This window comes from Phalacrocorax carbo, chromosome 5 (assembly GCF_963921805.1).
Source record: "Phalacrocorax carbo chromosome 5, bPhaCar2.1, whole genome shotgun sequence".
In the NCBI taxonomy this organism is placed as follows: domain Eukaryota; kingdom Metazoa; phylum Chordata; class Aves; order Suliformes; family Phalacrocoracidae; genus Phalacrocorax; species Phalacrocorax carbo.
In genome coordinates, this window is record NC_087517.1 from 13,518,971 (window position 1) to 13,536,324 (window position 17,354).

General features: G+C 43.0%; 1 protein-coding gene across 4 annotated transcripts in view; it reads right to left on the minus strand.

Moving 5' to 3' along the window:
- Positions 1-17,354, minus strand: part of SLC15A2 (solute carrier family 15 member 2) — a 56,157-nt gene that overhangs the window by 14,019 nt on the left and 24,784 nt on the right. For all 4 annotated transcript variants that reach the window (XM_064451228.1, XM_064451227.1, XM_064451229.1 and 1 more), the window contains 9 exons: positions 13,915-14,005; positions 11,694-11,771; positions 8,954-9,036; positions 7,640-7,726; positions 7,217-7,306; positions 6,822-6,866; positions 4,590-4,622; positions 3,428-3,516; positions 1,375-1,456 (listed from right to left, as the gene is read on the minus strand). In XM_064451228.1, the coding sequence (XP_064307298.1) occupies positions 1,375-1,456; positions 3,428-3,516; positions 4,590-4,622; positions 6,822-6,866; positions 7,217-7,306; positions 7,640-7,726; positions 8,954-9,036; positions 11,694-11,771; positions 13,915-14,005 (678 nt within the window). The remainder of the gene's footprint in view (positions 1-1,374; positions 1,457-3,427; positions 3,517-4,589; positions 4,623-6,821; positions 6,867-7,216; positions 7,307-7,639; positions 7,727-8,953; positions 9,037-11,693; positions 11,772-13,914; positions 14,006-17,354) is intronic.

The following is a 17,354-nucleotide window of genomic DNA, read 5'->3' on the forward strand; positions in this document are numbered from 1 at the left end:
CCAGCACAGAGGTATCTCTTTCTGTCAGGAATCATTTCCTAGAAAGTGTACATCAATCAGTATCAGCCTTGTACTACCTGCAGATGTAAAATGAATTTTTTTTAAAAAGGGTCTCTTTTTTTTTCCCCCTCACTTCATTTTCAAGTAGCTCCCAGCAATACTTCAAAGCTATTAATTTTTTCTCTATCTTATCCTATAATTTGGGCATTGCAGGCAGGGCAGTTTGAACCTAGCTCAGTGGGGAGACATACTGTCAGAGAAGATAGTGCAACACTGATTTCCCTGTACCCATATGCTGCTCTGGACCAACAGGCCTGTTAATGTTATCCAGCAAATTCCATTACTGTGGCTTTTCAGCTGCAATACCTAGAGCCAAGCCAAGGTAGGCCATCCTATCCCCCTCTTTGTTAGAGCTTTTAGTGTCCTTCAAGGTAAAATTTCCATGCACAGGGCAGGGGGAAACCTCTAAGTCACTACGCCTCTGCCTGGAGGAGTCACTCACAGCCAGAGCAGACTTTCAGTGCTCAGTCAGAGCTGCTAGTGGCGGCAATGAAAGCATTTCTTTGCTCATGAAAGAAGACCTGAACCCACAGAGTCTCATTTTAGTAAGAGACTTGTCAGTGGATTCACTTGAGGAACCAGAAGATGTCAATCCAGGGCTGTGAGCCAGCTACTTTAACAGACTGTTTTAAGTATACATCGAAACTTTAAAAAATTAATCCTATAGTAGCATTCAGGAGACAAAGGTCAGAAAAAGTTTGCACATGGCTGGTCACAGGCCAAAAACACATCATACAAATCTGCAGGGGCTAACATCGAATTTACAAGGGATTTGCTGCCATCCTGTCTAGGGATGCCTGGCAGTCGCTGAAGCCTGTGACTCTAGAAGTGACTGCATTCACCTGCCTCACTGGAGAAACAACTTGGCTTGTAAAAAACCACATCCCCACCCTGAAGTAGTAAAGTAATTAAATTTTTAAAAAAGCCACCACACACACATACAAAACCCCAAACAGTAAAATATAGGCAAGCTACAGCAAGAAATGAGAGAGAACCAACTACCTTTTAGGAATTAATCACTAGCATAAACTAGATGTCTGTCAAGCACTTTGACGATGGAAATCTAGAATATAGACCAATGGAGATGACCAGCACAGCAAAACTGCAAAGACTAGACAGAGAAAGAGACAAAGAGAGGGAAAAGTAGACAAAGTAAGAATTCTCATTAGCAACTGGATCAGTATGCTTAATTGTAAAGAAGACATTAAAAATTATGATCAAGGAACACAATAGTTAGAAGGATCATCTAACAGGCATCAATAAAACCACCCCAGGGAAAGAAAATATTTGAGGAGTCCCTTGTGCTATACTTACATTTATTTTGACTTCTACAGCAGCTGCAAGTCCAAATGCCATCCCTGCAAGGATCATACCTGTTGCCATTTTCCTAATAGGTCTATGGAGCAAATGAAAGAGGTGTCATTAAGGAAAAAAAAAGATTTAAAATATGGAAGACCATTCCTCAGAGCCAAAGGTATGCCAAAACTATGTAATAAACTGTCCAACAGGTGGCACTGGGGATGATGTGCTGTTTAAATTGCCAATCATTTAACTTAAAACTATTCTATTATTCTGCATGAGGCCAGCACTGAGGCCAATTAAAACTGATATGACTTGAAAAAAAGCTCTTTGCTTGCAAGTTTCATATTATCCTGTTCCTAGCTCTTCTAGTGGGAATAGCTCATGCCATTATGTTAACCTGTGATGTTGGAAGGAGCACTAGAAATGATACATCTTCAAGTCTCTTTTGGGAAAGGCAAAAGAAAAGTGGCATGCTATTTAGCAGCAGGAATGAGGAGCAGAAAAACGTGTAGCGTGTATCATCAGTGTTTCTGACCATCTGTGGCATCATTCTGGATTATTTCTCATGCGAATACATTTACATTTCTAGAGAATAAAGAGCTTGCTTCTGAACTGAGAGCAAAACTAGTGCAACTCTACCAGAGTTGCATGAGAAGCTGATATAAAGCAGAAGAAAATAGGCCCAGAATGGCATGTCTAAACTGAGCATTGAGTAGTTGAGATTTGAAACAAATCTGTTTCTAGATTCAGTGGTGTCCACTCTTTGTAATGGTCTGGACTCACATTCGCACTTGAGGTGGGAAATCAAGATTACGAACCCAAATTCTGTCCCTCAGTTACATGCCCTGGGATAAGAAAATATTTACTGCTTGCATCTTGTAATTAAAAAATTGTTTTGATCTTCAATGCTGCATTGGGATTCTGTGGCACAAACTTTTGCAGCCACATGGGCTAACACCCTGCAGGCTACCGTGTTTCCACAGCCACTTCTACAGCTAAACTGGATAGGAGCCTGTTAGTATCCTGCATCCAGGGGACAGAAACAGCATGTCATTCAGTCCTGACCAGTGCATGATTTTGTGTTGCTGGGTGAACTAATCTGTGAACTGGTCATCATGCAGGAAGTTTCCTGTTGAGTTAGGGCTCAGTCCAGGGCATGGGCTCACACTGAGGTAGCATGGAGAAGCACAGCTTCTGATGTGAGTCTTCCAAAGGCCACCAGCACAGGGCTGGACCATGTCTTTGATATGTCTTTAGGTGTAAGTAATTCAGCATGATGGGAAAGGATCAGCAGGGTGATGGGGTAGGTTTCTGAGGTTCCTTCCATCCCCATTTTATGTGGTTTTGTCTATCCAGCACTTTAGATTAGGAACATGCTTTTTAAACCAAACTCTCACTCATCACCCCTTCCCACACTGTGGTTCATGTTGAGAAGTAGTGCTGGGTCATGGAAATTTGGTTCCTTTCAGCTGAAACTGCACTGGCAGAGGCACTCCATGAGGGTGCTCCCACTGCTAAAAAGCATCAGTCCACAGAGGCAGACTACAGATACTCTGAAATGAAATCCCCCAAAATGCATAAAGCGGGTCTCAGAACCAACGTGGAAGTCTGCTCCTGTTAGACTGCACGTCTTGCTAACACAGACTAGGGATAAAATGCTTGGGTCATATGGAAATTCCCTTACATACTCACTGGTTCAGACCCTAGTGTGGAATCTGCTTTCACACCACCACATGTAGCCCACATGAGACAGTGAATTTGGTTCCACAGGGACATTTCAGGGAGGTAATTATCTACGGGTGATAAAGGAGATCAAGGGAAGAACATGTTGATCAAATTCAAAAGAGGGACTGTTCATATCGGCTTTCAGGGAAAATCTGTACATAGCAGAAGTGAACACCACTGAATTTTCCCCTCTGGATGATGCTGCCACTTGGGTCTAAAGTAGGGGCAAGTACTGGGAAGGGTGAATGGAAATTTGTGTTTCTCCTCCTTAAAAACTATTCTGCACACTTGCCACAAAAGAAAAAGCACTGAGGCATCTGCATAGTCCCCAAGTACTTACGTGAAATTAAATTTGGACATGTTTATCAGGGGGTAGAGCCCAAGGTCAAAAAGTGGGATGAAGACAAGAATAAGAAGTGGATTTAAGAACTGCAATACAAAAGAATGGGAGTTTAGTGACTAGAAAGCAACTTTCAGTAATTAAACTCATAAAGCACTGTCCTCCAGAAATAATTCCATTACAGAAAGGACATGAAAAAACACTTAAAAACCTCCTTTTAAAATATAATCATAGTTTGCACTCCGACAGTTTCTGCTATTTAGTTTTCACAGGCATGAATACATTTTGTTCATATCCTCCCCTCCAAGAGGTAAGCAAGCATCACTGGCCCAGTTTCCCTGAAGAGAGAACTGCAGCGTTATGTTTTTAAAGAGTACAAAACCCACTGACAATAGAGGCAGGTGACCTTCGGTGCTGTGGTGGGACCTTACAACAAATCAGCAGTAATGGAAACATCTTGGGACTTCAGCAAAATCCCAGAGGAACAGGCAGTATTCTCTGAGACTGGCGATTTCTTGCACTTCCACACAGCTTGGTAATCCCCCAGGCACTAAATTTCTCCTGGGAGGGGCAGAGCTTGTCTGCCAGCCAGCAGGGGCAGAGCAAGAAAATAGAGTGGTGGAGAACAAGCAGAGAGAAATGCTGTTTCAGTCTCAAAGGAAGATTTCAGGGAACAGAACAGCTTTGAATTTCTCCAAAGCTGTTCGTCATCAGAATTGTAATAAACTGTGACGACATGGCACCATCTTAGAGCCTTCACATTTTCATTTGCCCTGAAAAAAAGGGGAAGGAGACATATTTCAGGTACAACATTCACCCCAGCACAGGGGCATGTTAAAAGGAGACACAGCCTCTATCCTCCACATGCCAGCACTAGTTCCAGAACTATTATGGTAGCATGTCTCCCCACACCTCTGCACTATTCTGCAAGATTCAACCTCTGTGTTAGGGCACCCCTGGGGTCTTCTGAACCCCAAAACTAAGCTTGCAAAATGGCTAATGAGCAATAAGGCAGATTCATACCACAGCAGTCAGCAGGAGCACTGCTATTACTTTCAAAAGGAGCAGAGAAAGGATACTGGTCCCATGAGAAAAATAAAAATGAGAAAGAAAAAGAAAATACATTTCAAAAGGTTATTTCCTACCCTATAGTATCTTTTACCTGCATTTGGTCAGGCTGAAGGACATATATTCCCTGAAACAAAAAGATATTCAAAGTGATTCATAAACACATAATATAACAGTGCGTATGGCAAATAAGCAGCAGGTCCAGTAGAGGCCTTACCAGCAAAGGTGGTTTCCTCAAATGCTTTATGTTGGTTTTAGCAAGAGATATTGTGTTCTTGACACAGTGTTTGATGAGAATAATTTTGCACAAGGAAGCTATACTCAGTCCTTGATATAGGGCAGAAGGGACACAGCCTATGACAGGTACTGAGACTCATCTTTCAGACTGGCTGAGCCATGAACTAGGTAGGTGGGGAGGAATGGGCATGCTAGTGCCCAAGTTGGGTTGGGGTCTTAGAGCTTCCTCCCTTCCTGCTTCTGTAATGGGAAAAGCCCAAATCCCACAAGTGAGTGCTCTCAAGCTTCAGGACCCTGAGCTCTGTTGGCATTTCTCCCAAGCACCCCAAAAGGATAACAGAAGACCACCCCTGAGGCAGTGGGCTGCACAAATGCCTCTTACCTCTCTCCATCTGCCAAGGGCACCTAATGGGTTTTGGTCAACTGTGACTTCTTGGTTTCAGCCAAGAGCCCTCAAGCTATCAGAGGCCTCACCCTTGCACCACTGTATCCAGCCCCCCACAATCAGGCAAGGTCAACAGGGATGGACGGAGGGATCCCAGTCCCCAAAAAGGACCGATGAGCTGTCTCCAGGGAGGGTCTGGTGTTTGTCTGAACTCCACACAACACTTTTGGTTTGAAATTAAGACAGAGAGGGGGAAAAATAGGATGTAAATAATATCTTTCCATGAAAGCACTGTGGGAGTTTGTCTCCTGTCTGCCAGGCTTGTCCTGAGGTGAATCTAGAATGGCTGCCTGACTGCCAGCAGGTGCCTCCTGGGAGAGTGGAAAGCACTGGTCACAGCAAAGGAGTCTTACAATTAAAAATATCAGGCAAATATCCCCTCCTGCTTCTTTGTGCACACTATACAAATGTGCCGTTAGGGAACAAACCTGCAAATATTTCATCTCACACTAAATATTCCCTATTTAACTCCGGACTTCCTAGCTGAGCCCTGTGTCTGCAGAAAGGAAAAGCATGGAATGTTACAAACATGAACTCCAACAAGCCTAATGGTGGGATCATGCCAATGTTGCAGTTAATTCTCACCTTTATGTGTTGGAACAACTCACCAGTGGAGAGCAGATGAGACTGAAACATGAGCCAAAAATCTATCCAAGTTGGTGTAACAAAAAAGCCCTGAATATGTCCTTCTCTACCGGGGAGAGTTTAATAAGTGACACCTGGTGATTCTTAGATCTTCTGTTAATGGATCTCTAAGTGCATGTGAGCAAAACAGCAGAAAACAAAGGTTTTAGATACACAAAGACTGCATGAACTTTCACTGTTTTGTCTTTCTGAGGTGGATAAATATTACCCAAGTTGTAGTCTTTTTCATGCCTCATTTGAATTAATTAAGCCTAATAAGTATCACATGCTGCGAGCCCAATTTTTAATAGGTGCAACACAGAGGGCTCAAGTTTTGGTCTTCAAGACAATTTTAAACTGGAAAATGGGCATCTACAGTCCTAAATTCTGACATGAGCATCAACAGGCCACCCAGATCTTACCTGTGAAAACACATATGTCTGGAAACTAGCCCAGGATGGTGGCATCTTTAGGCAGATAGCTGATCCACATTTATCTGCCACTGCACCCTGCACTATTTGCCATTCACATCTTTGCAGAACTTTATGGCTACTAAATAATTAATCTTCATCACATCTCTACCCTATACACAAGAGGCCTGCTGGTTTTGAGAGGCTTCGTTAATGTATCACCAAGTAAGCCAGAGCAGAAATATACAACTACGATAGCCCTAGTTACACCTTACAAGGGCTGTGTGAACTTTCCCTGACTTCTCTCTCTTCAGTGGGGGTAGCAGGCTGGAAACTGTACCTGCTCAAGGTCACAGAGGGACTGATTGCCAGTAGGTCAGCACTTCTGACCTTGCAGGCTGCTGATGGCTCCCCAGTCCTTGTTCCTTGCCAAGATGTGCTGTGATGAACTGAACATGGCTGCACAGAACATCTTGCTTCTAATCACCATAAGTGCAACTCACCCAGACTCATCAGGCAGATGCTCTTAGTACTGTGAAACTCCGGTTAAAAAGCAAGAGCAGTGATGTTAGTACTAGTCTTACCAGCCCTGGTGATATTAAGTACTTACAAAGTCAGCATTCATTTTTGTGGCTTGCAAAGTCCACCTGGATCCCTAAGGAGAAAACAGACAGCTGTAAAGCCTTCAAGATGTCCTATGGGACTAGAAAACATGGGGACAGAGAAGACAGCCATGCTGGAGGTTTTATTTCCCATCTATTCCTTCCCTTCCCTGTAACACCTGCTAGTAGGCAGGGCACATTCTTCCTTCTCACTCTCCTGTGTCAGATGCACAGCAGGGCTGTGAAGGGATGGCCAGCAGCGATGGTGGGTACTGTCTTAGCAAGCTCCTGGACACCTGGCAGGAGCATGGCACTCTGTGTCCCCAGGATGCTTTGATGTTACCCTGGAAGGACAAGGGTGCAAACAGGCTGGCAGGCAGACCTGCAATGCACTGTACTGTACCTGCTGATCAAACAGGGCCCAGAACATTGGCAGCGGTATGAAAAGGAAGAGAACACGTGTCACCATTTTAATCTCCCCAATCAGCTGTTTCTATAAAGGGAACAGGCAAAAAGGTAAGATGGGGTGAAAAGCCAACAGGTGATTCAAGCATCAAAGCATGAGAACTCCTATTTCTTTCTGCATGTCAGTTATTTATTGCACTTAATTTATGACATTGGATGTATTTGCATTTCTGTATTTCAGTGCAGCACCTAAACTGTCCATTAAGGGTCAGGAGAGTACAGATGTGGGAAGGCACAGGACAAATGAGAGCCCAGTGCATGTGAGGAGTGGTGTGGCCAGGCCAGTCTTACCGTCTTCCCCTGTCTGTCTGCCTGTCTCTCCCCTTCCCCCTCCAAACCTGCCAGGTAGAGCATCACTTACCGAGTATTTTTCTGATGCCCAGTCCAGCCAGTGATCCCTCTTTGGAATCTGACTGGAGCGGTTTTTCAGCCGGTTTTTAATAGCAAACTAGGGGAAAAAAACAGGTGAGTAACTCCCTCATAATGCACCTGCCTTTGTCACATTCCCAGCTCAAGGCTGCCCTCCCCATTCCCAAATGTAAGCAGCACCAGAAAATTGTGGGGGTTTTGATGGACACTTCCAGAATCTCGTATCGGATGCTCTAAGGCCAATTCTCTGCAGGGAAGTTTCTGTGACGTTGGTTGATAAAAGGTGTGATGTGGGAATGAATGACCTCACGGGCTTGTCTTTCAGAGACATATCTGACACTAGCCCCAAAAGACACTTTCATGCTTGATTTAAAACCTACTACATGATAAAGCATTGTGCATCATTTCTTCAGTTCTCTTCCGAAAAGTACCTGTCAGATTGACCACTGTGCTGGGAAGGAAATGCCTCATTATCCAAATCAATGTCAAAACCAGAACTCTCACTCCCTTCTTGTTCTGTAGACATTTCTTTGCATATTCCTGGTGCAGCCTGTGCCTCATTCACTCCTAGACCAGCATTTAAGTTGGTTTCTCACTGGAGGAGAACTCAGTGAGAACTTTTCTGTTTATGTTGTGTGCTCCAGTCACTGAACACAGCCATCCCGGCAAAAAGAGTGGCAGACCTCACTTAGAAATCCTATCTTTAAGATCTGTCCTGTTTCCCCAAGGTAAAACTGTCACTAGGATTGACCTAGGTAAAAGAAAACACCTGCTGTTAGCAACAGCTTCCTGAAACATCTTTATCCATTTAATAATAAGAGAGTATTCTTTCACAGACTACATTCAGCTCACACACTATGCAAAAATAATTGATAAAGCTATACTGCAGCTGCAGCAGGTGTCTCTTGCATTTACATGAACATGCTGAATGTGCATAATATGAATGTGTACTATTACTGTCTGCTGAACTGATAAACTTCAGTAAAATTATTCAGGTGAAAAAAATTGAGTCATATATCAGACACTTTGAGTTTCTGAATTTTCCTTTCAGTTCAGTCTCCACCAGCATCTGCCACTAGCGGTTCTACTGACAACTGAACATTTCATGGAGCTAAGGAAAAACAATTGAAATGTTGAAAGAATAAACTAGGACATAAATGTGTTTCTTATTCCTTACAGCTCATCAGCAAGATATCTAGGGGCAGCATACAGAAGAACTCCAAATATCACCTCCTCTTCCCCATCGCACTTTTCTGACTGCAACCTCAGAGTCATGCATGAAAAGGAGAGAATGGCACACACTTACGCAGATGCATTTGCACACTTCCAGTAAGACGTTCCCTTGTGGTGGCCTTTTTCTGTACAGTCCACTTCCAGCAATGAACACAACTGAAAAATATTGTCATCCAAATGGGAATTAAAATGACTGAGGCTCAATCCTGCACTTGCTTCAGGGAAGGATCCCACATCCCTGTATTCAACAGAAAACCACTGCTCTTGGGGTTTACAGGATTGCCTTTTTAACAAAATAAATTTACAGGACTCCTTTAATGCCTTCATATGGAAGCAAAGGCAACATCCTACATGAAGCAGTGTGATCCCTAAGAAGTCACCCTCATCTTCTCACGATCTGCTCTGGCACAACAGGCACCTCCACATCCTATTCATGCTGGGAATCAAAGCTTTGAAAATTCCGTCCATCAATTCTTTTTGTAGGCTAAACTTAAAATTCAATCTGCATTGAATTGCTTCACCTGATGTTGGAAATCAGCCCTGACTCATTGCAGCCGTGTGAGAATTAATCCAGATCCAGCACGGGCTCTGTGTACTTACATCTCACACACAGTTCAGTGGAAACTTCCACAAAGGTCACTGCATCACACACTGGTGTTAACAGAAATTACCTCAATTTACAGTTTCCACAAAGGGATATACAATTTAAGATATTGTTTTGTCTTGGTTTCTCCCTCAAAGCACAAAGAATATTAAACCATGGCTTCAAAATCCTGTCAGAGATGGGGCTATCTGATTACATCTAATTTTTCCTGCTCTCTGAGAGCCTCTAAGCACATTGGAATTCCAAAGACGTTAGCAGGGAGAAGCACAATAAAAGCCGAGCATGAAATCCATATAACAAACCAGTCTCAACTTTTTAAACTAACCTAATTGTCTGGGTCAGTCCGCAGCCAGTGGAGAAAAGCAGGCATCTCTGTCCTAACACAGGAGACCTGGGACACTGCAGGGAGCTCATTTCTCTTTTCTGATTATGAAGACCCTTTGCATCCAGTTTTGACTTGCAGAACTGCCAGAGAGACCTCTCATGTCAGTTTAGGTGAGTTGCACTTGAAGACACCTGTCCAAAGTCACTCAGAGTAGGTAGTTGCACTACCTAATTTTTAGCATCTCCCTGTGGACTTGTTGGTGCCTCTAAAAGGTGATTCATTAGGTTCGCTGAAATACCTTCTGGTGTTGCCATTGACTCCTTTGGGAACTGAGGTTCCTACATTAGGTTTGGCATTTGGAATGAAACAGTGTTAATCTTCCCCCATCTTTCAGAAACTGAAGCAGTCCAGAAGATCTTGCTCTATAAGATTTCCGTTCTGCCTCTAAATCTATCCTTGCTTTCCATCATCACAGGGAGAGGGCCAGTCAGGGCTGAAAGGGTATTCTCTCCAGTTCCACATGCTGCTCACATAGTCAAATATATCACTTCCAAGAGCATTTTAGCAGGTTACAAAAGAACACAGAGCTGCTTTGCTGGGCAGGTCGTGGAATCTGGCAGCAGGACACTAGCTAAAAACACTTTTCAATTGATGCCCTCACCGAAACGGCAATATTTACACGTCCATTTTCCCCTGGGCAACTACCACTCTGCTAGAAACATTCATCACACAGTGGTGCACAGAGAAGCCTCTGCTGCCTTAAACAGATAGGAACAGGCCACAGGGGAAAGAGAAGCTTCTGAGGCCCATGACCATGCACTTTTTTGAAAATAATAGCTGCAACATTAGCTGTGGCCTGATGACATTTCTCCAGTGTCCTGATTCTTCTCTCTGATGGAAGTTTGAGTGGAGAGAGCAACATTCACATTCCCCGCGGGACAAACTTTTCAAATCACAGATGCTGTGGTGAAATCACAAAATTGCTTGGTCTCTCAATTAAGCTAACAAGCTGACTGAGAAGTCACCCCACGCTGTGTCAAAGCCTCTTAAATACAGCGTAATAAGGAGACCGCTCCCCTCAGCAGCTTGCAACTGTGAAACAAAAGCTAATGGGGTGTCCTCTGCATTGGCTACCAAGGACTAACAGTAAGAATGTAGAAATCAGAAATTACTGAGCATTTTATAAGGGTTGAAGAAGAAATCTTGACAAGTACATTAATGGGGCTAAGATGCAAGCTTTAGGAAGCAGGGTGATGGCGGCTGCCTCCTGACACTTGAATAATAAGGGCTTTTTATTGCAACATAATAAGTTGTCACTGTAATTGTGGGAATTACTTCAGCCAAGCAAAGTGAGACAGCTCAGAATAAAATAACATCTCATTCAGCTCCTCCTGCAATTTCTGTGGTGCATAGATTCTGAAGCAGAAGTCTGAGCCATTAAAGATGGCCCAAAGCCGCAAAGAGCCTGTGGAAAGGTTAGAAGTGGCATGCTAAGCTTCTCTTCTATAAGCTGGGGAACTCAGAGGACTGCTCATATTGCAGTTCAAATGCCAAGCCTGCTCGTAGGCAAAACTGCAAGCCATCAGGGGAATAATTTTGGCTTTGCTTTATGGAACAAGGCAATTGTATTGTGAAACATCCACCAGCCCACCCTCTCATCAGTATGATGATAAAGGATTGCAGTTAAAACCATGGTCTCCCCACAACTAAATGAATTAATGATTTTTCTTGCTGTTCTGAACTGTGGAATTGTTGGATGACCTTGAACCCTCAAGTTTCCCCATCACAGTATCTATCCAGAGCTAATTAATTTGTGCATTTTCTCATCTGTCCATGGAGTCAAAAGTGGTAACTCCTCTTCCAAGCATTATTGTTTTCACTCACCGAGTGCCAACACCATCAGTACCGCTGGGACACCAAAAGCCAGTGCATAACAATCCTCTCCAAAACATTTCACATCCCCTGAAAAAGAAGTCAGAAATAAAAGCACCTCATTACAGTCAGACTTATGTTACCGGGGCCTTTGATTTGCTTCCCCTAAATCAGTCGCTTCCCCTGGCTTTAAATCTTATTTGCTGGTGCTTGACACTGTGAATTGCATCTCCTTGAAACAGTTGTCCTCCCTTGATGAAGACAATTTGGAAGCTGGATTAGTGTCTGCCAGCAAAAGCAGCTGATAATGGGATATTGATGAGAATGGTAGAAGGGAGGGGGAGAAAAATAGGTAGAAAGAAGTAGTAGGAGCTGTAATTGAGAAGGAACACATAAGATTTAAAATAACCTGAAGCCATTCTGTATTTGCCTAGATCTAAATAACCAGTCCTGTGTTTCCACATTATTTGATCCAGCTGCATGGGTTATTGAGCTAAAAACTGAATCTGATTTCATAGCAACCTACAGCGGACAAACTGGAAGCCAATAACCCTACTATATAAGTGGGAGCACAGGATTCAGTCTTAAAAGCCCAGTTTGCTTTCTTGCCACCTTCCCAATTCTCCAGAGGCAGCCTGCTCCAAATGCCAGGTTTTGCAATAACCCATCAGGAAGCCAGGTTTGTTACAGCATGGCTTTGAATCACCTGAGCAATGGTTCCTTGAAACCCTGCGCCTCTTGGGCAAGGCCAGTTCTCACACCATGTGAATTTAGGAGTCCAGCTGCAAACAGAAAGCCAGCAGTGTTTGTATGCCAGTGGCTACAAATTACTGCTTTCTTACATAGAGTAATAAAAAAATGGCTAAAATAAGCCAACATAGTTAACAGGAAACCAACCCATGAAGCCTTCAGTTGTTCCTGTTTTCTGTCCCTGGGCAGTCATAGTCAGCTGCCTAGCTGTGTGTGTGCATAGCATTTATTTACTTGTTTTCAGCAAATCAGCTGAAATCCAGAAAAGCTGGCAGCAAGACATTATGGGCACACTGAACTTCTGGCATGCAAAATGAGTTGGACTGCTCCACCTAAAAGTATATATTCCTCATTTCTGCCAAATGTCTATGAACTGCATTTCTTGCTCTTCCAAGAAAAGCTTTCACACTTAGAACTTTTATTCTTTCCCCATCCTCTCTACCTCATTTCCATGTTGCAGCTAGTTTATTCCTAGGCTGTATTGGCACAGGTTTTGATGTTCAAATGGGACTGGATTTTCATCTGCCCACTGACTACATTGAGCAGAAGCCCCTTCCCAACAGAATGCTGACCTAGGGACACCGGTGAGACAAAGAGCATGAGATATAGCATTTGTCTTTACCCATACGCACGGTGTAAATATGAGACAAGCACAATTGCCCATAGCCTTGTGAAATTAATTGCCTGTTAAAATAACCACTCTGAACAAAGAAAGCTTCCCAGAGGCCATGGGACGGAATGAAAAAAATTGCTAAGTGTGATGGCTACCTTGTCCCTGTCCCCATCCCCTATGGCATGCTGCTATGCCTCTGTGTATGTATTTAGAGCGTGCCAATTCCCTTGGCTTCCAGGCACCGCAGAACAATGAAGTAAGTGCAGCAAGACTAAGGGACTAAAAGGGGTTGTGCAAGCTGGCTAGAATGTAAAGTAGGTCTTAAGTGGGGCATAAGCCTGTACTTTGTCTTCAAGGACAGTTGCTCAGGGATGCAATCTTGCAAGCAGACCCATGCAGACCCACGTGGGTGCCAGGACAGAGCCCTCCAGAAGTCAGCAGCACCCTGCAGGAGGGAGAAGGTAGGACTTCAAAACTAGCCCTGCTAAGTTTTTTGGCCCTGACACCTGCACAGGACAGCAGAGATCAGTTCCCATCCACAGGCTACCTGAAGGCGAGACAGGGAATAATCCTTCACTGGCAATGGGGAGGATTAGATGACCATATAGGTCCTTCCACCTTTCATATTTTAATTCCACAGTTCAGGCTGGTTTTGAAATACAACCAGGAATATAGTTTCTGTGACTCGTTTCCTAGTACTATAAATCTGTTATGCTGCTATGGCAGGATTAACAAGGCGTAAATGCAATACACTGGCCACTCCACAGATAATGTAATTTCTGCCATTCAGTTGTCATAAGAGCCTAACTGTGCACAGCAGAGTAGTCAGAGGGCAGCTAATTTATTGTCTTATTCTAAATCAACACTGACCTCTTAATACAGGAGTTACAAACGTGGAGATCAAACTTCCAGCATTAATGGATAAATAGAAGATGGAAAAAAACTTGCTTCTCTCCGAGGTCTAAAACAAAAGAAGACAATATCAACGTCACAGCTAACGCACAGCATTGGGCTTGCAAATTGAACACTATCAATTCTCTTGTTAGGAAGCCTGGGTAAATATTGACACACAGTGCATAAAATGTTAAGCAAACAAGATTGTGTTCAGGTGATGGTAAATGTTCACACAAATCAGCTCACGTTACTTGAGAAGTGCTTTGGGGCTTTTTGGCATTTCAGAGGAAAAGTCACTGCTTTAAGAGTGTTGTGAGTTTGGAAGGAGGGGAGAGCATTTACTTATTCAGAACAAGTAGCATGATTCAGATCCTCTGTCACTTAATTCAATCTAATTTGGCACGGTTTGACAAGCTCATCATTCCTTCCTATGTCTGAGCTCTTTTGGGTTGTTTTTTTTTCCCCTCCTCTCCTGTGTAGAAATAAAAAAAGAAACCTGTGTATTTTGAGAAGCTGGTAATGACAGCATAGATGAGAGAGTGCCAGCAAATGAGAGGTATCCATCAGACAGGAGATTACCAAGCTGAGGGCCGTCAACCTAAAACTAATAGGGTAAATTAAATCTCCGGGAGCAAATTCAAGAGCCCAATGGAAGGATGATTTCTAAGAGAGTGTTCAGAATTTAACTGATGATGTAACATATTATAGTTCATACAGTCAAAGGATTCCTGTTCATCATCTTCCTGCATAACTCATAATTTGGAACAAATCAAGACCTTGATGTTGAGTTTGGTCCTTTTTGCAGGAGTAATGTGTGGTGAGGGCATTCAGCTGAGAGCAGTCTCTCCTTGCTTGTGGGGGACAAATGCATGCACAGTCACATGCACATACACAGTGCTAAACCTCCTCCCTCTGCCTGGGTGGGCCAGTGGAGTGGAGAAACAAGAGCAGGCTACCTGACCTACCCCATGCTCATCTGTATCACCAGCTATAGGACACCTGAGTTGGTGAAACCAGCACTTAAGGACAGCCCAAGCGATATACTCCATATGCATCTAGGCTTTGCTCCCAGCTGTCACCACGTCCTGTAAAGGTAGTGGGCAAATTGCTTAGGACATGGCTTGGTGCCCAGTGGAGAGCTCCTTAGAGCACCTTGAGACATCTCCATGATCTGAGCATCATTTAAATGCAAAGCTTTAACTTTGCTGAGTGTGAGGAAGCTCCTCACGGGCCTGGTTCTGCCCTCTCTCATTCTAATATGTCCTGCTTCCTTACAACAATATTCACAAGGCTAGAGAACAGGAGAAAACACAAAGAACTGCAGGAGGCTAAAAGAGGACAGCTCTTAAAGAATGAAGCCTGGGATCCAAAAATGTAACAGAACTCCCAGTGACTGATGGTGCAGTCAACAGGAAATATTGTTACTTCATATGGCAAGAAGCCTCTTATCACAGGGGATTACTGCAGGGAAGGTGGGCAGGTGGGAGGACATGGGAGGGCTTTATGTCCCCTTGTGTAGCTGGTACTGGGAAGGTGAGGGTGAGAGCCCCACTGCCTCCCACTGCCACCCACCAAGGAGTCTGGGGTGGATTAAGAACTCATTTGGATTAAGGTTTTTTTGCCTTGCCCCAACTTGAGCTTTTGGCTTTCCCACAATTTTATTTCCTAGTGTGTCCTAGGCAATCTAATCCATATATCGCTCATAAATTATTTATCCTGGATTAAAGGATTTTGTAATCCTTATAATCATCATCTCTATGGCATGTTCCCATGGTTAATAGCAAATAGCACTGATCTCTTATACTCCATTTCTGTCCTTACCAGTGTTTTCTGTTACCTGGAGCTTTCTACTGCTAAGCCAGAAAAAGTACATTTCCTTCTTCATTCTACCTTTGTAACTAGTTACTTGTCATCATAAGGAAATCTAGAGAAATAAGCAGCCTCAGCAATCTCTCCCACTCCCAGAGTAGCCCTGCCATGGCTTGGTGTGGATGGTGCGGTGGAGTCCTCACAGTCCTGCCCTCTTCTAGTCAAATTCTCATGCCATTATCTCTAACCCTTCCTATCTGAGCAACTCAGAATTTGAGAGCTAAGGAAAAACTCAAGCATGCAGCTCTTGACATGATAAAGTCTACAGTAACAATTACCAAAAAGAATGTGTTGGTAAGAGAAGATGATAGTGATGCATAAAGAATTTGGGGCATCTTATTTCACGCATTTTCAGATTTCAGTGATGGAAAAAAATGGTCAGAGAAAAGCATAAGCAAGTACAAAACTAATGACCTTGCAAATTACACTGATTGAAAAAAAGAATTCCCTCCTTATTTTCTTAATCTTTGGAACAGACATACATTAACAACATGATTTGGATTAGCTAATTTGAGAAAAGGTACCATACATTATAATCCTGATCTCCTTGGCAACAAGAAAATAAAGAAACAAAGAGAATGCTATTTAGTACCTTAAACACCATATCACACTGTTTGAAAGCAGCTTTGGTCTTTAATTAATATGCACAGCAGCCTTTGCATTCATGCAACATATCATAAATATAATTTTGTTCAGGCACTTTTAGCTTGGATTCCTAATCCCATAGACAAAGATGCTTAGAAATCTCCTGCAGGTAAATCTACTTTCCCTATCTGACCACCTGCTGAATCAGTCTCCACCACTGTTTGTAGTAGTACTGTTTTCAAAGTGGCAGATCAAGACTATTACACTCATAAAGTACTTAAAAGAAAACCAGAGCAATGGTGTGCATTTACCTCAAAACATAAATTTGTCTCTACATGGGAATAGCAGGGGCAATTTATTTACTCATTTTATACACAGAACTACTAGTTCTGCTACTAGTTTCTAGATGGAACAACTAAGCCTGTGCACTTAAGGGCTCAGCTGAAGTTTATTGGTGTCCTGAAAACTAAGAGGGAATCAAATGCTTCATTTCAATGGGAATTTTCAAAACTTATTTCATCCTATCTGTAGTGGAAGATGAAAAATATAAGTCCTCTCAAACACCACTCCGGAGGGGAGAAATACCCTAGTTGGCCCCAAAACTTTCATTCCTTACAAAATCAAAACTTCCCATTCCAATTTTGAAGACTTACATTTCCTACCACATAGCATAAAACTTTTTTTTCTTCTGAAAGGTCAAGTCCTTTCAAAACAGTAAAATACAAAACGTCCTATATTGAAAAGAATGAATAGAGCAGAACACATTGTCCTTATCACAAAGGTTTTTACAGTTTTCTTTCTCCAAATTAGTTTTTCTTGAAGGCAACACAGAGGTGAACATTTGATCCTTAGTATTTGATAAATTTATTGGAGAGGTGTAGTCTGAATACTGGAGAATGGTCACAGGCCCACACAACCACAGGCAATTCAGGTTTTTCTCTGCAACTCAGTTGTGGTTGTAA